The sequence below is a fragment of the Schistocerca americana genome, chromosome 1 (genome assembly GCF_021461395.2).
Source record: "Schistocerca americana isolate TAMUIC-IGC-003095 chromosome 1, iqSchAmer2.1, whole genome shotgun sequence".
In the NCBI taxonomy this organism is placed as follows: domain Eukaryota; kingdom Metazoa; phylum Arthropoda; class Insecta; order Orthoptera; family Acrididae; genus Schistocerca; species Schistocerca americana.
The window spans coordinates 600,620,800-600,645,039 of record NC_060119.1 but is presented as its reverse complement, the minus strand read 5'-3'; the positions used below and the strand labels follow the sequence as shown (position 1 = coordinate 600,645,039).

The following is a 24,240-nucleotide window of genomic DNA, read 5'->3' as shown; positions in this document are numbered from 1 at the left end:
TCAACAGATGTAAAGGTAATATCCGAAGTACCACAGTGAAGTGCGACAGGACCTTACACAATATATATAAATGATCTAGTAGAAAGCGTTGGATGCTCTTTAAGGCTATTCGCAGATGATTTAGTTGTCTATACCAAAGTAGCAACGCCATAAAATAGTAAGAATTTCCAGAAAGACCTGCAGAGAACTGATGAATGGAGCAGTCTCTGGCAGTTGACCCTGAACATAAATAAATCTAACATATCGTGGAAACATAGGAAAAGAAGTCCACTACTGTACAGCTACACTGTTGATGACAAGCAGCTGGAGACAGCGTCTGCCGTAAAATATCTAGGCGTAACTGTCCAGAGCGACCTTAAGTGGAATGACCATATAAAACAGATAGTGACAAAAGCAGACACCAGACTCAAATTCATCGGAATTATCTTAAGAAAATGTAACTCATCCACGAAATAATTGGGTTATATGGCACTTGCTCACGCGATTCTTGAGTATTGTTCACCTATCTCGGATCCCTGTCAGATAGGACTGATGGAGGAGATAGAGAAGATCCAACGAAGAGCGGCGCGTTTCGCCACTGCACTGGCAGACGTTACAAGAGAGGCGTTGTGCATCACGGAGAGATTTACTATTGAAATTTCAGGACAGCACTTTTCAAGAGGAGTCGGACAACGTATTACTTTCCTCCACATACATCTCGCGTATTCGAGAAATTAGAGCCAGTATAGAAGCTTACCGACAATCATTCTTCCCAAGCGCTATTCGCGAGTGCAACAGGGTTGGAGGGATCAGATAGTGGTACCGAAAGTACCCTCCGCCACACACCATTGGGTGGCTTACGGAGTATGATGTAGATGTAGATGAGATCAACACCTTCCCTGTTCCATGAAGAATAATGTGCTGGTTGCGCGGCTGCTGTCGATGAGACTTCGTATGAGCTTATACTTCTCTGCTCCTTCAGCCATGGTCGTTACAGAATACATATGGAGGAAGAGGCGATATGTTGCCTGACGTACGCTCTTTCAATTTTAGCGGCAAAACTCTTCATGACGCAGAACTCTTCTCTTCTAGCACCTGCCACTGGAGTTTGTTGACCATTTCTGTAATGGTCACTAAACGAAACCGTGACGCAACGTGTTGCTCTTCCAGGGATCTTCTTTATTTCTTCTACCAATCCAACCTGCGAAGGGGCCAAGGCTCACGAGGAATTCTTACGAATCGGACAACGACTATTCCGTAAATTACTTCTTTCATGGAACACATATATTTCTTGAAGACTGTTCAGACAAATCAGCCAGGCGTCTGCTTTTCCTCCAACCAGCTTTATGACATCGTCAGACCTCAGAATTGTGCGTTTGTTATTATTCCCAGTGAGTTACCACCAAAAGTTTAATCGAACAGCAAACGATCTTTTTTAAATTAAAATATTATGGGACTTAACTGTGTAAGTAGGCTGTTTAGGTTTTTTTATTGGTAACGCCACCTCTGTATGAAAATCACTGGCTGTGCTGTGGGCAGTCTGTGTCTGCTTTGCATTGTTGTAATACTCGCCATTGTAGTGTTGGGCAGCGGCAGCTGGATGTGAACAGCGCGTAGCGTCGCGCAGTTGGAGGTGAGCCGCCAGCAGTGGTGGATGTGGGGAGAGAGATGGCGGAGGTTTGTAATTTGTCATGAACTGCTATATTTATATATGATAATATCAAGGTAAATACATTGTTCGTTCTCTATTAATATCTTTCATTTGCTAACTATCCCTATCAGTAGTTAGTGCCTTCAGTAGTTTGAATCTTTTATTTAGCTGGCAGTAGTGGCGCTCGCTGTATTGCAGTAGCTTGAGCAGCGAAGATTTTTGTGAGGTAAGTGATTTGTGAAAGGTATAGTTTAATGTTAGTCAGGGCCATTCTTTTGTAGGGAATTTTGAAAGCCAGATTGCGTTGCGCTAACAAAATATTGTGTGTCAGTGAAAGCACAGTCCTGTATAATTGTTCAAAGGGGAAGTTTCAACTGCTAAGGTCATCAGTCCCTAAGATTACACACTACTTAACCTAAATTATCCTAAGGACAAACACACACACACCCATGCCCGACGGAGGACTCGAACCTCCGCCGGGACCAGCCGCACAGTCCATGACTGCAGCGCCTTAGTAAACGATCTCTTCGCCTACTTGTGCGTAATGCATCACATTTATTCGTGTTTATGGTCACCCATCTGTATTCGCACCACTCGTCGATGCAGGTCTTCCTGCATTTCGCTACAGTCTTTCTTCTGGCGTTTCAGCCTTTTTGTAGACAAAAAGCAAATGATGCGAAAACCCCCACTGAGCAACTAGCAACATCTACCAGAGTATTTATATACAGTGTCAACAAGAAAGACGCTATAATACCATAAGCAACAACAGCATACCCCCGTAAGAAACTTCACATCTGCCGATTTCATTCCGTTAATATCTGCGGAAATTATTTCAGAGCTAGGTGGAATATAAAGTAAATGTGAGAACGCCCCTGGTTGTCAGAAAGAACAATTCCATCTACGATCGAACTTACACGTCACTTTACGAGGGTCGGATCAAAACCTTGCCCACAAAATTACTATAATAAATAAAGAATTAACAAAAGTTGCAATACAAACATTTAGTACATTTTGTGCAGGTGGTGCGTCATTGCTCGTCAGTAGTCGAAGAAAAACATATTTAAAGAACTCCAAGAGGTGTTGCTGAAAGAAATCCTTACTGACTACCAGTTTCGACCAAGCGATCATCGTCAGGTAACATCAAATTATTTACATCACCATGTATTTTAACGTCGTTACTGAAGCGTTAGAACTGCACTGAATGGCAAAAGTCATGGGATAAAGATATACATACACACAGATGGGGGCAGTATCACGTACACAATGTAGCGTGTGGTTATCATTAAACTTTCCCTATTTAACACGTTATAAGACGGAAACTAATTACCGTACGAGTTCCGAATTCGGTAGCATTAAGGTCCAGAGTATGGGATGCATGATTTCCATGCGTCACAGCGCGACCGTTCATTTCCAACAATGGCCACTAGGTGCCGTGATCAGTCATCGTAATTTATAGTCTCACACCCCTGACCAGTCGAAGTGCACTTGTTGATGAGTCTACATGAGCTTGCACGAAAGGTGCAGGGTATTATTGGTGAAGTTCTGTTATCAAATGGTTCAAATGGCTCTGAGCATTATGCGACTTAACTTCTGAGGCCATCAGTCGCCTAGAACTTAGAACTAATTAAACCTAACTAACCTCAGGACATCACACACATCCATGCCCGAGGCAGGATTCGAACCCGTGACCGTAGCAGTCGCTCGGTTCCAGCTTGAACCGCCTAGAACCGCTCGGTCACACCGGCCGGCTCTGTTATCAAAACGACTGTAATTCTGTAGCTGCTTTACGAGAATATCGCCGGCTGAATGTATTACAGAAGAGTCCTTTTTCTCCACCTACTGTGAGGAGCATGATGATGAAGTTCGAATCAACTGGAGAATTGGGCGTCGCTCTGGGAAGAGGCCGACGACAGGTTGCACCACAGAAGATTGATGTAATCACCGTTGCTATGGCAGACAATGCTGCGCGCAATTCCCGATCGTCAGGCAGTGCGTGTGTTGGGTCACGATAACTGAACATCCAGTGGTCCACTGTATGAAAGGTGCTTCGAATCATTCGCAAATGGTATCCGTACAAGATGTATATCATACGGCATCTTGCACTACAGGACGCACAACGATGTGTTGACTTCGCTTTCCACTTTCTCGCAAGTATTGAAGTTGACAAGGGCTGACCCTGGACCATCCCATGAACAGACAAAGCTCATTTTTCTCTGTCGGCTGAGGTGAAGACGCAAAATTGCCGAGTGTGGGGATCTTCACCTCCACTCACTGTGCATAAAGTTCCTGTGTATGGTGAACATGCCACCGTATGGTTCATCATTGGCCCATTCTTTTTTTAACAAGTTGGCACTCAAGCACCGAAGACTTGCAGTGTGACTGGCAAGCGTTAACCCGATATGCTTCGCCAACACGTCAATCCCACCCTACAAGAGAGAAGCGCATTGAACTCAACAGTGTTCATGCTAGATGGGGCCCCACCGCACATTTCTCGTAAAGTTCACTTGCTTCTCCGAAGCGCATTTGGATACGATCGAATTATCAGCCTATCGTTTCCAAATGCTTAGCCGAAATGATCACCTGATCTCACTCCTTGTGATTTCTGGCTGAGGATCCCAATGGACATGCTTCGTTCTGTTCTCCAGAATGCAATACTACGCTTTCAGACTCTTCTGGACACTGATGGGCGCCACATTGAGTCCCTTTTGTAGGATTAATGGTACCAGTATGTAACGCTATGATGTCCGGTAGCAGCACATTAAAAAGGTTTCGATTGAATTGATTCTGCACTATTTCTCTCCACTATGTCCTTGACATTAACGCTACCAAGTTGGTCCTCATACGGTAATTAGTTTTCGTGTTATGATGTGTTACAAAGGGAAAGTTTAATTATAACCATTTGATATAAAAGGGTGGCTCATGGTCTGAGCTGTCATTTGTACTCAGGTGATTCCTGTGAAAAGGTTTCTGACATGATTATGGCTGTACGACGGGAGTTAACAGACTTTCTGCACGGAATGGTTGTAGGAGCTAGACGTATGGGAATTCAGTATTCCGAGATCCACAAAGACTGAGAGCAGTGGCGTTTGCGTAGAGTTGCCAGTTCTAAGAGACATGAAACACTGAGTGAATAAATGCAGAAATCGCAGTGGGACATACGGCGAACGTATGTGTTAGGACAGTGCGTCGAAATCTGGCGTCAATGCGCTATCGCAGCAGCCTACTGCCGCGAGTGCCTTTGCTAACAGCACGACATTGCCTCCATAGCCTCCCTTAGGCCTATGGGTTGGGCCCTAGTTGACTGGAAAACAGTGGCCTGGTCAGATGAGTCCCGATTTCAGTTGGTAAGAATTGATGATAAGGTTCGAGTGTCGCGCAGACCCGACGCAGCCATGGACCTACGTTGTCAACAAGCCACTGCGTATGCTGGTAGTAGCTCCTCAACTATAGAGGCTAAGTTTACATGGAATGGTCCAGTTGAATCGATCATTGCCTGGAAATGGTTATGTTCGGTTACCTAGAGATAATTTGCAGTCATTCGTGGACTTCTTGTTCCCAAACAACGATGGAATTTTTATGGATGACAGTGCGCCCTGTCACCAGACGACAGCTGCTCGCGACTGGTCTGAAGAACATTCTGGGCAATTCGAGCAAATTATTCGGCCACCCATCAAGCGTTTATGGGACGTAGCCAAGACGTCACACAAAATCCTGCATTGACAATACCTTCACAGTTACGGACAGCTATAGAAGAAGCGTGCCTCAGTATTTAGGCAAGGGACTTTCAGCAAATTGTTAAGTCCATGCCACGTCAAACAGATGCAATACGCCGGGCAAAATGAGGTCCGATACAATATTAGGAGGCGTCTCATGACTTTTGTCACCTCAGTATAAATCCCTGGCAGCTTCAGCAACGCAGGTTTTTACGCCACATTAAAAACGGTACGACAGACACTAGTTTGAATAATGTTATGCACTTGTCCTCCAGCAGCTGTCATTTACATGTCGACATCTTCAGCTTTACCTAAGTGTTAGACATGTAGACGTCAATATTAAAGACCCACAATTTTTTTTCCGATGTCCACAGTCCATCGTAAATACCCAAGGAATAACAAGAAATACATCTACCAAGCAAATAAAAACCATCCCCAACTCAGAAGAAGTGTAATACAGCAGTGGTAAGCCTAAAAACGGACGTATACCACAATTTTAGGGGAACATGAATTTTTAAAAGTTGTATTCTAAACGATGCCCTAACATCCCTGTATGTTGATTTAGATCTGTGGCGCCGGCCGTTGTGGCCGAGCGGTTCTAGGCGCTTTAGTCCGAACCGCACTGCTGCTACTACGGTCGCAGGTTCGAATCCTGTCTCGGGTGTGGATGTGTCTGCTGTCCTTAGGTTAGTTAGGTTTAAGTAGTTCTAAGTTAACGGGACTGATGACCTCAGATGTTAAGTCCGATAGTGCTAAGAGCCATTTGAACCATTTTTTTAAGATCTGTGGCCGATTTCTGTTGGCAGCCACAGGCCACACACAATGTAACAAAAGGTGAAGTACATACGTAATTTAAACAACAACATGTCATATGAGGTATTCCTAACGTACATAAAATCTGTATGTATATACTTCAGGAAAAATGAAAAGGAAGAAAACCACCAAGACTGCCACAATTGTAGTGAAATATGTCTGAATGTTAAAAGAAGGCAATAACTGTGTACTTGCAAGAAGGCAGACCCTCTTTAATTCATAGTTATTTGTTAAAAGCAAAGGAACAGAGCTTAAAAATCCAATATGATAAAACTGAATCATCCATGTAAATGATGACCTGTCTTCAGTGATAAGATGGACACAAAACCTGGGACTTTAGCTAAATGCGAAGAAGTCCTAACTAATTTTAGTATCTCGTTACAAATTAATCAGTTCTGAATTTCAAGAATAATTACTTCCTATCTTTCGAAGACATTCCATTGCGTTACAAGTGCCGCCCGGCGTGGCCAAGCGGTTAAAGGCGCTACAGTCTGGAACCGCGTGACCGCTACGGTCGCAGGTTAGAATCCTGCCTCGGGCATGGATGTGTGTGATGTCCTTAGGTTAGTTAGGTTTAAGTAGTTCTAAGTTATAGGGGACTGATGACCTTAGAAGTTAAGTCCCATAGTGCTCAGAGCCATTTGAACCATTTTTCCGTTACAAGTCAACTTGGAAGAAAATACTATCGCCACAAGTAGATGAATTCCTCTTGCCTCTCTGCCCTTAAAATGTTTCGGAAAGTGTTTTCACAGCACTTCAAACGTAAACTTGTACAGTTACTCGCTCTAGTGAACGTCCACTATCGCAATGTAATCGAAAACGGCGCAAGTAATGAGAACTTCAGGCGATTAAAACTAACCTTGAATATTTGTATATCTTACGTATAGAACATCCCGGCTACATCATGTGAGTGCTTCATACGCTAAGACAGGCTGGTTGCGAACGGACGTGTTACATGAATACCACACTTTATGTTTAGGCCTATTTCATCGGCTCCTCAGTGAATGTGCACCCCAGTACGTTGCACAGAGGTTAACTACCTGCCACCTCTTCATAATCGCATACAAGGTGTCACTAATCTAGTACCATAGCTCAGACCATCCACAAAACAAAAACATTCGAGGACGCCTCATCTGTTGTGACATCCACTTCTGGAGTGAGCTGCGCTGCGTCTGCGCACATTTAAATCCCTTGCAGTTTTTATAAGAAGCTGAAATAAGTCTGCGGTCGCACTCATAATTTTTCCCCAAAATCAACGTATTTGAGTAGTTTTCCCTCTGCCTAATAGCAAAGCAGATGCTCCCTATTTCTCCAATTTACGCTTCACGTTCGTTTCTTTCTCGGTCAGACACTTGCCTTCCTTTTCCTGCAGCTTAATTAATTGCGTTTTACCTCGTCCCGTTTTTCTCGTCTTACCACTCCTCCTACCGCATCCATTGATGCTAGCCCTCATAGTTTCAAATTCCTCCCTGCAGTTGACATCTATTATTACACTAGTGACCGGATGTAAAATGTGTTCATTTTCTTATTTTTCTGCACTATAATAACTATCAAAATTGTATAATATTGTATGTTAACTACAAATTACAACATGCTTATCGTAAATAAATCCAAAAATACGTAGACTGCGTGGTCTGATGTAAGAGAGGGGCTGATGGCTCGAATCTTTTCTTTTTTTTATGTGGTACGTTCCTGTGGGACAGAATAGTTGAGGTCATCGGCCCCTAGGCTTACACACTACTTAGTCTAATTTAAACTAACTTACGCTAAGGACAACACACACCCAGGCGCGAGGGAGGACTCGAACATCCGACAGGGGGCAGCCGCGCGAACCGTGGCAAGGCGCCCTAGATCGCGCGGCACTCGGATATTTTCAGGTTAAATAAATCAAGAAATAAAATGAACAAAAAAGATGAACTGTGGAACGAAATGCATAGTGATGGAAGGTTTATCTTATCGATAGCTCTCGGAGCTTCTTACATATACCTTTTTTAAGGGATTCTCTTCGCAAAGAGTTCTTGGAGCAGGGACATTAACATTCGCTTCATAAATTCAAATTCCCTTTTCTTGCTGCAATCTATTTCATTTCTTTTTATTATACTTTTTGCATTAAGGCATCTTCAGCGAATTTAATCTTGAATAATACACTTCTGTTTTTTTTATTTTTTTTTTTTTATATGCGGTACTTATAACTTAGAAACCAGTTCATATCACAGTTTTTACATAAGTTCATTACTATTTACAGTTATTCGTTTTTCCAGCGGAAATATTCTTTCCTTTCATTTGGTCGTAAGCTACAAACACCACTCATGTTGCTTTCTTTTATTTTGTTCAAATGGTTCAAATGGCTCTGAGCACTATGCGACTTAACTTCTGAGGTCATCAGTCGCCTAGAACTTAGAATTAATTAAACCTAACTAACCTAAGGGCATCACACACATCCATGCCCGACGCAGCATTCGAACCTGCGACCGTAGCGGTCGCTCGGTTCCAGACTGTGACGCCTAGAACCACACGGCCTTTTATTTTCTAGTTTTCATATTTCACAAGGTAACTGCTGTGGAAAACGACAATTAGTCTGGCACTTACCCATAGTTTTTTTCTTATGAGAACTGAGAGTAATTTCTGTTGTAACCGTGTTTTGACTTGATGTCTCATTTCTTACTTGTACATGTAAGTGCCGCCAACCTAACAAATGACATGATTCAAATCTAAGAATTGTTCATAAAACACAACAATACAGAAACAACACAAACTCAGATCTACACAACTCAGTAAACCTTGTAAGAAACTTCACATTGACACTATTGTTACTTCAAAAGCATTCTTTGGAAACACAGTATAACTTATGGACAAAGGCAATAAATTGATAAAACATAACAACTCACTTTACGAAATAATTCTATCAAATTAAAAACAAATCTAACAAACAGATTCCATACAAAAAATGCAAAAAATGTAGACATGATACTGGATAACACAGAAAAAACGAAACTGTCTCAGAATAATCCCGAAACTCCAGCCCTCCATTGCCGATCAAAAATCCACAATTCAAACATCCTGGTGAGACCAATAGCAAATTTCAGAAAACTCACAAAACCCAACACTTCAAGCTCGCAGGACATATGTTGAAATCACTGTTTCAAAAAGCAGGAGTTAATAGTCATTAGGTTTCCATTATGTACTTTGCTAGGTTGGCAACATTTACATATAGAAGTGAGAAAAGAGCCACCAAGACAATACACAGTTAATACAGAATTCACTCACAGTTCTCTTGTGGAAAAACTACATTTAGTACAAGACGCTATCGTGTTCCACAGGACTTAGCTTATAAAGTATGAGAGCTATGGAACAAAGAACATCATGGTGTGTAATTTGTTGATCTTTTATAAGTGAAGTGACAGTTCGACATCCAACCTATTAACAGATGAGGGGGAACGGCTATTTAAGGTGGAAAAAGCAAAAACAATAAGTATGACTTTATGTATGTAAAAATATGAAATGAACTGTTTTATAATATATTAGTATGACGTACAAAATAAAACTGTATTATTCTGCATTAAATCCACTGAAGATGCCTTAATACAAAGGGTAAGATCCATGTGGAACAAATGAAATAACTGCAGCAATGAAAAGGCGTTTAAATACCGGGTGATCAAAAAGTCAGTATAAATCTGAAAACTGAATAAATCACAGAATAATGTAGATAGAGAGGTACAAATTGACACACATGATTGGAATGATATGGGGTTTTATTAGAACCAAAAAAATACAAAAGTTCAAAAAATGTCCGAAAGATAGCGCTTCATCTGATCAGAATAGCAATAATTAGCATAACAAAGTAAGACAAAGCAAAGATGATGTCCTTTACAGGAAATGCTCAATATGTCCACCATCATTCCTCAACAATAGCTGTAGTCGAGGAATAATGTTGTGATCAGCACTGTAAAGCATGTCCGGAGTTATGGTGAGGCATTGGCGTCGGATGTTGTCTTTCAGCATCCCTAGAGATGTCGGACGATCACGATACACTTGCGACTTCAGGTAACCCCAAAGCGAATAATCGCACAGACTGAGAGCTGGGGACCTGGGAGGCCAAGCATGACGAAAATGGCGGCTGAGGTCACGATCATCACCAAACGACGCGCGCAAGAGATCTTTCACGCGTCTAGCAATAGGGAGTGGAGCGCCATCCTGCGTAAACATCGTACGTTCCAGCAGGCGTTTATCAGCCAGGTTGGGGATGATGCGATTCTGTAACTTATCAGCGTACCTCTCACCCGTCACGGTAGCAGTTACAAAACCAGAACCACACACTTCCTCGAAGAAAAAAGGCCCGATAACGGTAGATGTAGTAAATCCAACCCATACCGTGACTTTCTCGTCATGCAATGGAGTTTCCACGACAGTTCTAGGATTTTTGGTAGCCCAAATTCTGCAGTTGTGGGCGTTGACAGACCATCGGAGCGTGAAATGAGCTTCGTCGGTCCACAACACGTTACTCAGCCAATCGTCATCTTCTGCCATCTTTTGAAACGCCCACACCGCAAATGCCCTCCGCTTCACTAAATCGCCGGGTAGCAGTTCATGATACCGATGGATTTTGTACGGATAGCATCGGAGGGTATGCCTCAGTGCCAACCAAACAGTAGTGTATGGAATGCTGGTGCGACGTGCGACTGCAGGAGCGCTGATTTCCCCGTGCATAGACGAACCCGCTACAGTCTCCATTTCTTCTTGAACTGTCTCAGCAGCATTACGTCTTGTGCTCGTTTGGCCACTACGGGGTCTATCGCCTAAACAATCCTTGGCTTCGAACTTCTAAATCATTCTCGCCACAGCTGCATTTGTCAACGGACCATCACCCATTCGAATTCCCTTCCTATGGCGATAGGATCGTAATGCTGAATTAGCACATTCCTCATTCTGATAATACAGCTACACTAAAAGCGCCTTTTTAGGTAACGTCAACATGCTGCGACGGCTGGCGCCTCTGATTCTCTCTCTCATTACAGCTCCTTTTATACACGATTGCCATGCGCAGTCACTGACGTTTTGCTGTTCAGCGCCATCTGTCGGACATTTTGTGAACTTTGGTTTTTTTTTTTTTTTTTTTTTTGCTCTAGTAAAACCCATGTTATTACAAGCATGTGTGTCAATTTTTACCTCTCTATCTACATTATTCCGTGGTTTATTAAGTTTTCAAACTTATACTGACTTTTTGATCACCCAGTATATCAAACAAATACTTATATACTCACTGTGAATGATGGCATTGCAAACGAACTTGTTAGGGACATTAACGTACGACTGTACAAAAGCGGCAGGTAAATGTTTACCTGTGAGGCCCCCTGGTGTCTCCCTTCCTCTCCACCCCCAACCAGTTGCCGCGCCTTTACCGTTGTGTCCCACCTTCTCTCGATCTCCACACCCTTCATCTCCTTTCCCAACACAAATTCCACCATCTACCCCTCCCGGATGATGAGCTTCGCCCTGACGTCTACCCTTCCTACCAACTCTAACCCCATCTTCCTATATCCTCCTCAGGACTCCCTCTCCTCCCACTCTCTCCTCCTGAGCGGCTGCTCCCTTCTACTCCCCATCCTCTCTTGTGCCCCCTTTCAGTGTCTCTGCACTCTCTCCTGCCCTGTCTTCCCTCTTCATTTCCCACCCAACGTGTCCCCTGCCTCTCCATGTAACCGCTGACGCCCCTACTCTCTCCATCAGGCCGCTTCTCCTGCTGCCCCTTGCTCCCCCCTCCTTTTCCATACTCTCTGACCTTTCCCTCGGCAGGTCCCACCTGGCAGTTTTATTCTTCGTCGTGTGAGTGACAAGTGGGTTTTAAGTGTGTTGTTCCGGAGTGTTTTTACTACTGTGGCCGACTTTTAACCTGTGCATGTCCATTCAGTGTCTTGTCTGAGTTTTGAAGAATCGCCAACTGTGTTTTTTTAACTTTCTGGTGACTTTTTTTTACTGTCCTCCATGAACGTCTCCGTGTCAGTCTATTTTTTACCTCCATTTTCTCCCATTATTCTGTTTTAAGTTCCCATTTATCGCCTTATGTATGTAACATTTTATTCTTATTTTAAGTTGTTATGTCACTCGGCTGAAGAGCGGCGGATTGTGCCGCTGACAGCCCTCCCCTGCCCATATGGGGCAGGGGAATGAAATCACAATAAAGAAAAAAAATAGTTTACCTGTGAGGCATTGCTGGTGGCGAGCACGTCGCGTAGCCAGAGCAGCGAGCAGTGGCAGTGCAGCGGGTTGTCGGACAGGTCTAGGCGGCGCAGCTGCGGCCAGGCTGCCATGAGCGCCTCGGGCAGCGCGACGAGCGCGTTGTCGCGCAGCACCAGCTCCTGCAGCTTAGGCAGCCCGGCGAGCGCGCCCGCCTCCAGCGCCTGCAGCTTCTTGTTGCTGCTCAGCGTCACCGACTCCAGGTTGAGGTTGGCCGACAGTGCGCCCGCGCACACGCGCTCCAGCCGCGGCGCCGCCACCACCTCCAGTCGCCGCAGCTGCGTCAGGCCCTGCGGCATCAACGGGAATATAATGTAAATGCTGACCTATTATGCATGCAGAAGCTGGCAATTACTTTGGTATGTGTGCATTCCAACCACCGTTCAGTCCTTCTAAATTCGGAGAAGCATGAAGAATAACATCTACACTATGCCTGTAGTTAGGATAATTTTTAAACTTCGTCGTTGGCTTCTGGACACACTAAAAAGTCTGCAGGGAATCGAAAACTTCTTAAATTAAAGAATATAGTCTTCATTATTTCGTTATTTGATATATACGTAAATTTGAGACTGAGTTTTTAATTTAGAACAAGCATTTTGTCATGGAGTACTTACCAGCCCATCAGCCCAAAAAATTTCATGACTGTATTATCCAAAAAAGAGATAGAGAAGCTTTAGGATGGTCTACTTATCAATTCAGGTATGTCTCCCCCAACTTCAGTACATAGCCAGGCATATTACGCTGTCAAACCGCTGATCCTTCATGTGAGTTCTGCGCTTTTTCTATTTGTAGCAGGTTCGCAGTGTTCACACCAAGTATTGTCACTCACAACGATTTTTTTTATAAAAGAACTGTTCGCCTTTTGCATTTAAATCAAGTCGCGGAAATTTTCCACGAGTCGTCGTTTTGCTTTTTCGGAAGTCAAGGACGCGCGACGAATTTTTTTCTCTTCTTCGAAACGTTCTGAAGAACGACTTGAACACTCTAGAGATGTAGCTACGTTGCGATTAGAGACACAACAGCGCTGACACACTGCAGTCGCATGACCACTTCTTACCACAGCCCGCTCATAATTGATTGATCGAATGCACATCTGTTGTTTACAGCTGTTATTTCAACCTACCACGATAGCTTCTGCACTGGCGTCCCTTACACGAGAGGAATAAAATCAGTCTCAAAACTTTTTTGAAGGATAGTGTATAACGAGATAAGTGGTTATCGCTGTAAATTGCTGTCTACCACACAGCTTTCTTTCCACCTCGACTCGGACTTGGACACGATGACCTTGTTCCTCACACGAAGTGGAAGAACAGCCTATCTACAGCGACAACTTCAGAGCTCAAGTTTTGTCACTGCATTTTCTTTGTGCAGACATCTCGAATTCCGTTAAAGAGGGATACCTTAATGGAACTAAATAGTAACTGTGGCTATATCTCAGTAAAAGTGAGTCACAAGTATTAACGCCATTAAAAAATTTATCCTCTTACGTTCAGCCGCGTGTACGAATATCATTTCTGGAGTCCTTATTTAGCAGTATAAGTTATATGTGTAAAAAGGAGAAGTTTTCCTTCATATAAAAACTGTATATTCATTCTCTGATAACCTTATTAGATAATTTAATCAACGTCTGACAAAATTCACGATTATCCACAATTTGATAAGAATTTGGCCCAAATTCCTAAGACGTAACTATGGGCGAAAATCCATTTGTAGTGGACAGATTTCTACGTATATTTCTTCCCTTGATGAAATATCACTCACAATAACTCGTGAAACGTGCAGTGCGGCATCACTTTGTAAACAGTGATTTATGATGACGTGAGTTCTGCCTTCAGCTATTTAATATAATTTTCACTGTTCTCACAAGGTGGTAGTGGTGGTGGTGGTGGCGGTGTGGAAGTGGTGGGTGGTAAGTTCCTAAGGGACCAAATTGCTGAGGACATCGGTCCCTAGGCTTACACACAACTTAATCTAACTTAAACTAACTTACGCTAAGTACAACAAGTACACACACGCCGGAGGGAGGACTCGAACTTCCGACGGGGGAAGCCTCGCGAACAGTGACAAGGCGCCCCAGACGGCGCTGCTAGTCTCAAATCGGTATATTAACGTAATGGTTTGCGGTTTGATGCAAAAAGTAATCTTTATTCATTTTTGTTGATAAATAACTGAAGCGAAACATTGGGTTATTTCTATACGACTTTTTTTTTACGACACTCACGCACTTTAGTAAAGCATTTTCTGAAAGGAAAGTGAATCTCTTACTAGCCTCTGAGTGTCGTCTCATAGGATTTCTTTACTTATTCCTGATGAACGGTTCGCCTGAGTTAAAATTAATCGAAGATGAAAAATCTGAAACACCACGGGCTAAATTTTAAAGTAATCTGTAACAGAGGAAAGTTTCGGAAAAAAATGCAATCATAACTTGGATAACGTACAATAAAACATACAATTATGTGTAGCCCTTGGAATGATGAACGTCGATAAAGTTATGATAACAAAACACGTCGTGCTCCCGCAGATAGTAAACGTGGGACACTGTTTTTTTTCAGTTTTTTATAACAGTGAAATCTCGAGTTAATCGCTCATCCTACAGAATCTCCGATTTTAAAAGGCCTCGTGAAACAGACAGTGCTGATTGTGCGACGCCTATATTAATAAAACAAATATAGCTTTCTAACCCAATAAATCCTTTGTTTGGCTCGACGATAACGCTGAAAGTAATTCCATCAGGGGTGTAGATTCGGTTAAGCCAGCCGTACCAGAATTCAGCGTGTAATAATTGCAGCGTATCTTTTTCAAACTTAATTTGGTAGGCGGGTAATTTGCGAGAGATTGGATGCAGGTTCCAGTAGTTCATATTTCCATCACTCCCTATTTTCTGTACCCACCCCCTCCCGGCAACGTTCCGAATTACACGGATGTGAAGCCTGCGTTTGTTTGCATACATCAAGGTGTTTATAAAAAAATCATCGTTGAAACTATCTTCAATTAAGCAAAGTGCAAACGGACTTGAACAAACACTGCATAACGATGACGGGGAGTTCGAAATCGTTGCCAACCGATTAGCTCTCTCTGCCCTGACCAGTGGACTGGAATTCCACTCGTATACAAGGACGGTAATCAGCATGTTACCTCCGATGTTCTTCTTATCAAGTTAGCTGTAGGACAATACATACGTGCGATTTACGCTGCTGCTCTTGCATTACGTAATAGTTGTGGCTATAATAGAGTGCCAAACACTAAATCGTTCATTTACGTCATAATGACACAGAAGTAGGTAATTTGAATCCCGATACTTCGCAAACAGTACGGTTTAGCCAGAGTGGCAGTCAAATTACTCCGACACAAGGAAAGTGGGTGGCCTTTCATACTGTGCATATGTGAAAATTACTGCAGAGTCCTCGTCGGAATGATACTTTTTATTTTTCTTGATATGGGTCTCATGTCTCAACAAACTAAATTCACAATTTTATTTGATGTTGTTAAATCGGAAGACAGACTATCTGTTGTGTTAAGAGATGTGGATAAAAAAATCCTATGTCAACATCGTTAAAGCACCTTTATTGATTATTAGTTTTAGCTCATTGACGAGCTATCTTCAAATCTAATGCATAGAAAAGTACAAAAAAGAGGGGAACAATATTATCACAAATTTTACCTTTACACTTACATTCTGTGATACATACCAATAAAAATTATTACTTAATTCAGCGTGTATTACGCAACAGGCATTACACATCGTCATAATGTGTAGAGCTGCATCGCTCTTGCTGCCGTATACACACTGAAAAATTTTAGCAAATCGTGACAAAAATATAGACATGCCAAGTGCATTTGACAAGTGGTATAAAGCTACCTCACTGTTCCTGTAGCTAGCGTTTTTAGGGATATGGCATATTTTGATCCACACATCGGACGTATGATGGTTACAACTATGAATCTCCTAGCGTTTAAACACAAGTGTGGAAATGAGATCACTGAAGACGTTTTGAGCTAATGTTATAAATTATTATAGCTTTATACTAGTTACAAAATGTACTTTGTATGTCTTTACTTTTTTTCATGATATATAAAGTTATTTTCAGTGCGTTCATGACAACAAGAGATATTGAGCTCAACAGATAATGACGATATGTAATGCGTGGTGGCTGATACACATTGAATTAAGTAATAATTTTTATTTGTATGTACTGTAAGTTTAAATATAAAATGTGTGCTACTACTATTCACCCCTTTTAAGACTTTTTCTGTATTTTAGAACTGAAGATGGCTCCTCAGTAAGTTGAAACTAGTAATAAATATAGGAGTTATAGCGATCTTGACATAACATTTTAATCGACACATTTTAAAGCATATTCAGATCTCTTCCATAGTATATTTGTGTGCAAAATTTAACGACGAAAGTAACTTGTGCAACAATATAGTACAGAACGTAACTCTACTACGAAACGAGACGAACATAAATGGCACTTTTATTCAAAGACAGTAATTACACTGAAGTCTCAGCTATTACGATGGTACCCTGAACATTACAAAAAGAGGAACATGGTTCTTAATAGGGAATGTGATTACCACAAACCGCAATGCATGCTCTACCGTGTGATCTCATGCTTGACTCAAGGTTGGTAAGGAGTTCTTATGGCACAGTGTTAGATTCCTGCACCAGCCGCTGTACGTTCGTTGGTGCATGAGGACGTGCTACAAAACGTCTCCCCGACGCATCCCACATGCGCTCGATGGGAGTTTAGTCAGGGAAATGGCCAGAGCACTCCCCTCACATCCTCTCATTCCAAAAGCTCCTCCACCTGCACAGTTCTGTGCGGTCGCATACTGTCATCCACAATACTGGCCAAAATGCACCTTTGACATGTGCATGTGGGATGGAGTACAGAATCACAATAACGTTGACTGGTGAGTGCTCAAAGTGTAAAGATTTGTAGGTCAGTGTGATCGTGAAACATTATGCCTCCCCACACCATGAACAAAACTATTCAGCCTGAATTGGTTCTCATCCGAGTAGCGATCCGACTCCTCGCTGGTCCAGTCGCTATGCTCTTGGCACCATTGCAAACGGTGCATTCCTGCTAAATGAGGTTGCAGTTGCACCCGCTGTTTGATGTGGATCCCTTCTCGCCTGTTGCACAATGTAGTAGAGGTAATCAGCCGCTGTAGTTGACAGGGCTTGGCGACTGCGAGAGGGGCGGAGGGGGGGGGGGGGGGGTCCCTCCCTTTGCTCGGACCCGTACGATGTGTCCTGTGACGTTCTGCTTTCTCTGCACGACTGGTAGCATGCTCCAGCGCATTCAGTGTACTTACAACTGGAATACATAAAATGTGTCTACTGACTAGCATCGTCAAGCACAGCTAGCTGTTATTACATACTCTATATGAAGCGGTTGAAGCGACCGCTCGTGTTAAGCGAGAGATTCGGGTTCGAGTCCCAGTGTCCAAATGCGGCTAATGTAATTGAAACATACAGTAAATTTGGTGTCCGCAACACAGACAGTTACTGCCGCTTCATCAGTTCATAATGTGTTATATTCTCAGAGCCAGTCCGAGCAGTAAGAAAAATCGGTAATGTGCTCCATCATAGTAGGATAGCTTCTCCCTGATTTGCTAGTAGGGGCCAATGAAATCAAATTATAAATTGCCATCACAAAATGCCTCCACCTACCCCCTACTAAGTACTGAGAGAGGTATCACAATCGTTACTAAGGAGGCAAGAAAGAAAGGAAATCAAATCTCAGCCTGATTTAGATTTCTCGTATTTTCTGTAAGTCGGTTAAGGTGCCGCATTCCAAGAACAGAAAGTCCGATTGGCTGTCTCGTCTGGCCCAACCCTTGTTGTGCCTAAAATGACTCTGTCTTTCAATTCCTTCTCCCTCCTATCCTCCACTCTCTATTTCCTTATGTCACAAGTTTTCTACCTACTTTCATGCCTCCATGGTTCCTTCTCTGGTGCCAAGCCCTTTATCTATGAGTAGCACTCTCTCTCTCTCTCTCTCTCTCTCTCTCTCTCTCTCTCTCACACACACACACACACACACACACACACACACACACACACACACACACGCACACTTGTTGCACGCATTTTTACCTCTGTCTTCCCATACAATTTTCGAGGAACTTGTTCGGACTTTTGCTTGTCAGCTTCATCATCTCCCACGCTGACCTAATTTCCTTACAACTTCGGGTATATATTACAAAACTTTTTAGGATACCTGCCTTGTTGTGTTTTGGTGTTCCTGCCGCTCATGCTCTATGCGTCGATTTTTTCTGTTATTGCAAGTATTTTAAGTTCATTTCTAATATCTCCATATACTTTATCTGTCTTCTACGTTACATCATTTAACTGACCTGGGGAATTTCATTTCTGACCATAGTGTCCGTTTTATGTCTTCCTCGTTTGGTATCCATACCTCAGGTCTATAACGTAGAAATGGAACAGCTAGTGTTATACAGGAATTCATTTCAGTTTCCGTAGTTGTCTTTTTCTTTAACGTTCTCTTCATTGTTCCATATACGCCGCGAGATTTGCTATTTTATTCTTTATATCTTTATTACGGTTTCCTCGGAGTATCATTACTTTTCTCTTTTCAATAGATATTTTTAAATTGTAATTGTGACCAATTTGGTTTAATTTAAAAGTATTTGAATGTAATTCTTCTTCTGAAGTGGCTATTATATCTAGCCATCAATGTACATCTACGTTTTTATATATTGGTTCTTACATAGTTGTATTCCTTCTTCGTTTTTTGTTTCCTCTATCCACTTTTTAATGATTCGATTTATGTATACACTGAACAAAAGTGGGGAAAGACTGCAGCCTTGTTTAACCTTTTGGTTCTTTGTAATTCCATTCTTTCTTATTTTGGACCCTGTATGTATTACAAATCTAGTTCTGTTTTATAAGTTTTTTATTGCCAATATCAATTATCCCGGAATCAAAGGCATTCCATTTTCTTCCCGTGCTAACTAGTTTTCTCCTGTTTAATCTGTCAAACTCCTAGACATAGCCGATGGAAGGTATGTGTATCTCATTATTTAAGTCTCTTATTTTACTTATCATATTAAAAGTGAATATAATATCCATTTTTGATTACCTAGATCTAAATCCACTTTGGTCTTTGATAAAAATGTCCCTCCTATTTGTCTTAACCTTAGAGTTAAAATTTTTGAAAATTCTTTATATCCAGCTGTTGAAATGCCCATCGCCTTAGAATTATAATATCTTTTTCCATCCCCTTTCTCAAAAATTGAGTGCATAACAGCTGCTGACAAGATTTAATATATTCTCGCTTTCTCCCAGCTTAAAGTACGGAAATGTAAAAATCTTAGTTTACGGAGAATTCCGCCGTATTTTAAAAACTCGCATTTAATGCCATTTGCCTTTTCGTCTTTCTTTGGTTTTAAAGCCACTTCCATTTCTGCTAATGTCCCCTTCACATATATCTCTTTGTTCTACTAGGTTTTGCTCGTATCATATTTTTTATAATGTTATGCCCTCAGTTTCTCTTCGATTGTGTTAACGTTTGATTACTCTTCGATTATCTGTTTACACTTTTAATTACTCTATATCCGGCTGTGTCCTGACAGTGAATATTGTTTTCTGGAGTACTTATAAAAGATAGTGAAATAGAAAATGGATTGAGACCACGTTTGTAACGTCTTGTGATGAGTGTCCACCAGGAGTTGTAGATGCTACAGCGTTAAACCGTTGTAAGGAGCGGCTGACAGGCGCTAAGCAACACGAGGCCACTAGTTGCCGGTTGCTGGACCGTTCGTTTCAGACGACTCTCCAGCCAACGGACGGTGTCGCAGCTCAAAGGGAAGCCGAGCCGAAGAGCTGCAGGGAGGGACGGCGCAGACAGACAGACGCCTAGCGCTCCTTAGTGTTCGCGCACCGGCTGTTTTACGGGCCGCTCCACAGCCACAATAAAACGCTGGCTGGACGGCCCACGCCCCCCTCCGCCATAAAGTCCTGCTACTACAGCGAGAGGCTTCGTTCGCCGTGACGTCTGGAGACTCTGGAAGATGGCACAAACGGTCGCTGGGAGGTTGGCTCGCTTCATGAGGCGAAAAACGTAGTGGTCATTTGTGAGCACCCGTCCCTGTCTCCACACACACACGCACACACACACACACACACAAAGTGAACCGACCCTCAGGGCTCGAACAATGCGAGCTCAACTTTTGTAAGCACAGTTCTTCCTGCATCTGTTTGAAGCCTTCGCAGCCTTGTAACATAACGAGGGTGCACGATTCGTAATTCGTGACGCCACAACTATGTCATCACTCCATAGAAATCCGACGAAAATATGCACTGTAATAGTGCAGTCATATTGAGTTCGAGGGTGGAACTGAAATTTACGGTCAAAATATGTTACTGATAAGGTACGCTGATGACATTGCTTCTTCATTGAGATCGAAGTAGAATTATAGGACGTACTCAATGGAATTAAGTTTAGTGAGCACAGAATACGAATTGAGGGTAAAACAAGTAAGAGTAAAGCGATAAGGAGTATCAGAAACGAGATTTTGGAATCAAAATAATGTGTGACGGAAAAAGCAAGTAGGAAGTAAAAAAGTAACTAGCACAAGAGAAGAGGGCATTTCTGGACAAAGGGATCCTACTAGTTTATCACAGCTAGACATCTAATTCTGTGACGCAGAGATTCGCACAGGAGGTCAAGTCGTGTCGGGCAACATTAAAGCAGTCAAAACAAAACAAAAAAGAAAGATCGAGCCTAAATTGTGGAGCATTCGAAATGACATTAAACTTAACATCTATAATGAGAAGTCATACAAAGCATCTCCATTTTCTTTTGCGTTTTCTCGATCATTGCCCTTAATGACTGAGTTCAGCTGAAGTACATTCTTCAGCCTCAATCAATATATCAATCATCTGGCACGATTGTCCCGCTTTCCAATTACTGCAGAGGCTACACAGCAATCCTTGCTGTACAGTCGCCCATCGTTGGGAGGAGATAACAAGGAACAGTTCCAAGAATGAATTTTTCAGTCAGAATAATTAAAACACGAGCTATAATTTTAGATATAGTGTGGTCTATGGAATTGCAGTGACTGCTATATCTTTGTTGTGAAAAAAAAGGCTGAATCGAGGTTTATTTAATGATAATGTTGTTAGCGCTTTCTGTCAGTAGATCATCAGACAATCTTTTACGATAAAAATTATTTAAAGAATAATTAATTTTTAGAATAATACGGTTTTAAAACTGAGTAAAGAGTATAAAACAGTTTCTCATAGGCCCTTACAGACATCTGACCCCACACAGATAATTCTAAAAATTTGTGGTGGTGAATTTTTCATAGCTATGAAAATACTTACAAGCTTTATAATGAAAAGCGTGGGCACATGCAACAGACAATACATCGGTTATTTGCCCCACGTATTTCGTTATACATCTTGTCCTTTCAGCTATTAAAAACTCAGAATTACAAATTTTCAAGACTATCTGCATGTGGCTAGGAGAAATCATTTTATACGTATTAGTCTAATTTAAAACAGTGTTATATTTCTAATTAGTTCTTATTTAAATAATTGTTTTGTAGTTTTTAGTCCTGAAAAAATGCTGTTGACAAGGATTAGGAACAACTCAAAGAACCAGCAGACACAGGCTAATGGACCAAGGGCCAACCACAATGGTTGACCAGGCGACGACAGGAAGGCCTCAATCAGATGACAGTGGACAACAGAGATGGTATAGCAGAACAACAAAGTTCAAAGGAACAATCCAAGCGTAAAAATCGAAGGTATAGCGAAATCTAAGAATAAAACCTACAGTGTGTAGTGAGAACGATATAAGAAGTCTATGAACACACAACTGAAGGCAGAGTCAAGGTGCAGGTAGCCTTACAGTTTGACCACAAGCAATAGTGTCTGGCAGGGTGGAAATGGTCCTGGTGTGCAACGAGGTGAGTGCTACAGAGGCGATACTACAGCTTCAGGATGTAGCAGTGTCGTTTAGCAGCCATCATCAAACGTCATGCATACCATCTGGAACACACTCCGATACTACTTGCACAGCATGCTGGACCTGCAGGGAAGCCGAGATGTCAGGCAACACCAACCCCTTGTACCCCACACCTATGTGAGCTACGAGAATCAGACAGGAAAGTAACTTAATACTGTGTCACCGACTTCCGAGCTATGTTAAAATTTTAAGTTACTGACTGATCACGAGCTAAGTTTAAAATCAATTCGAAAGTTATTACGAAACAGGCAGACAAGAAAATGACCTAATAAACTTTTAAAAACAGTCTTTGGACATAAAATAACAGTCCAATTTCGACAAAATAAAATAAAAAGTGAAAAAGAAACTCAAGGGTATCTTACATTTAAGGCACGGAAATGTGAGGTCTGAGGAAATACCAAATGGTAGGTCACACGTTGAGCACACATCTACGTTGTAAACAGCAGAGGTGTGGCAGTTATATCGGTTAAGTCACGCCTCCTTTGGCTCACATGGAATATAATTTGATTTAATAAGATATAACCATAACAAATATCTTCTAGGGTTTCCATCCCAATGGGGCCTCCTTATTGAATTCCGACACATAACAAATATCTTCTAGGGTTTCCATCCCAATGGGGCCTCCTTATTGAATTCCGACACCTGGTCATGCAAAAACTGCCTTCCACGCGACATCACTCCGCCAATAGCAGTTAAAATTCTGAGAGACGTCACCCGAACAATAACAAGCTTGATCGCCAGTATAAAAATGTGAAATCCTATCCTCCACTCAGACAGTCGCTTGCTGACGATGTTCATCATCTTCGAAAGATCGATACCGAAAAGATTTTATATAAGGATGCAGCCGCGTAAAGCTTCGATATCAATAGTATGGTTTTGTTTGACAGGTGCCACATTATCAGGGTTTCTGTAATTAGAAAATCTATTCGTGGAAATCACTAATCAGTATATCCTGCTGCCTTCAAATTGAATATCTCTCGCGAAATACGTCAAATGAAGCACTCTGATAATTTTTTTTATTTTTAAGTTGTACAAAACTGGAATACACACCGAATAACAGTATTACGGGCGATAAAGCGTGGAACTCATGCCTTTCATATGCAGCAGGGCAGAGTTTTACCTTGGTACAGTCTTAAAACTTTTGCCTGTACCTGGTCCCCTAACAGAACATTAACATATTTTCTTATTCCATTTTTAAATGATGACATACACGTTCTTGCCCTTTTTTGAAATTACAAAACTTACTCCGAAAAATTAAGATTTCTACACAAAAAATCACATTCCAAGGAACAACAACCTAGGAATAAATATTAGATTGAAATTTAATAGTGTTGCAATCGAGACAATCATGGTAGTACAATATTTAATGTTTTACTTGCTAAATTATTACTCTACTACACACCAATAAACAGTAAGTGAAATCAAATTAAGCAGAAGTACAATTAAAAACCAGTTACAAGATAAATACATTTGAAATTGAAGCTACTGGAAACTAATACAAATTTCTCGTTTCAAGACGGGTAAAACCGTTAAGACATTAAAGACACTCGATTCATTTGAGAGTATCACAAGTTTTACAGGAAAAAACCTTCTTCTGTTTCAAGTTGCAAGATCGTGAACGATCGACAAAGTATGACTTAACTGTTCACATGCTAAATATATACAGTTCTAAAAACATAAAGCATTTCACTTGAAATCAAAATTTATGACAGCAGAATTAACAATATATCTCAAATATTTTTATTGTACAGCACTTAAATGTGTAGAAGTGAAATGTTTATAAAATTCCTCTCAAAATACAACCTCAAAAGCAAGATTAAATGGCGGAAACTGCTTATGGCAGTCTTTG

The 24,240-nt window shown here is 41.7% G+C and overlaps 1 protein-coding gene across 2 annotated transcripts in view; it reads right to left on the bottom strand.

The window, feature by feature from the left end:
- Positions 1-24,240, bottom strand: part of LOC124607035 (leucine-rich repeat-containing protein 4-like) — a 1,293,164-nt gene that overhangs the window by 14,868 nt on the left and 1,254,056 nt on the right. For both annotated transcript variants that reach the window (XM_047139208.1, XM_047139217.1), the window contains one exon: positions 12,354-12,680. In XM_047139208.1, the coding sequence (XP_046995164.1) occupies positions 12,354-12,680 (327 nt within the window). The remainder of the gene's footprint in view (positions 1-12,353; positions 12,681-24,240) is intronic.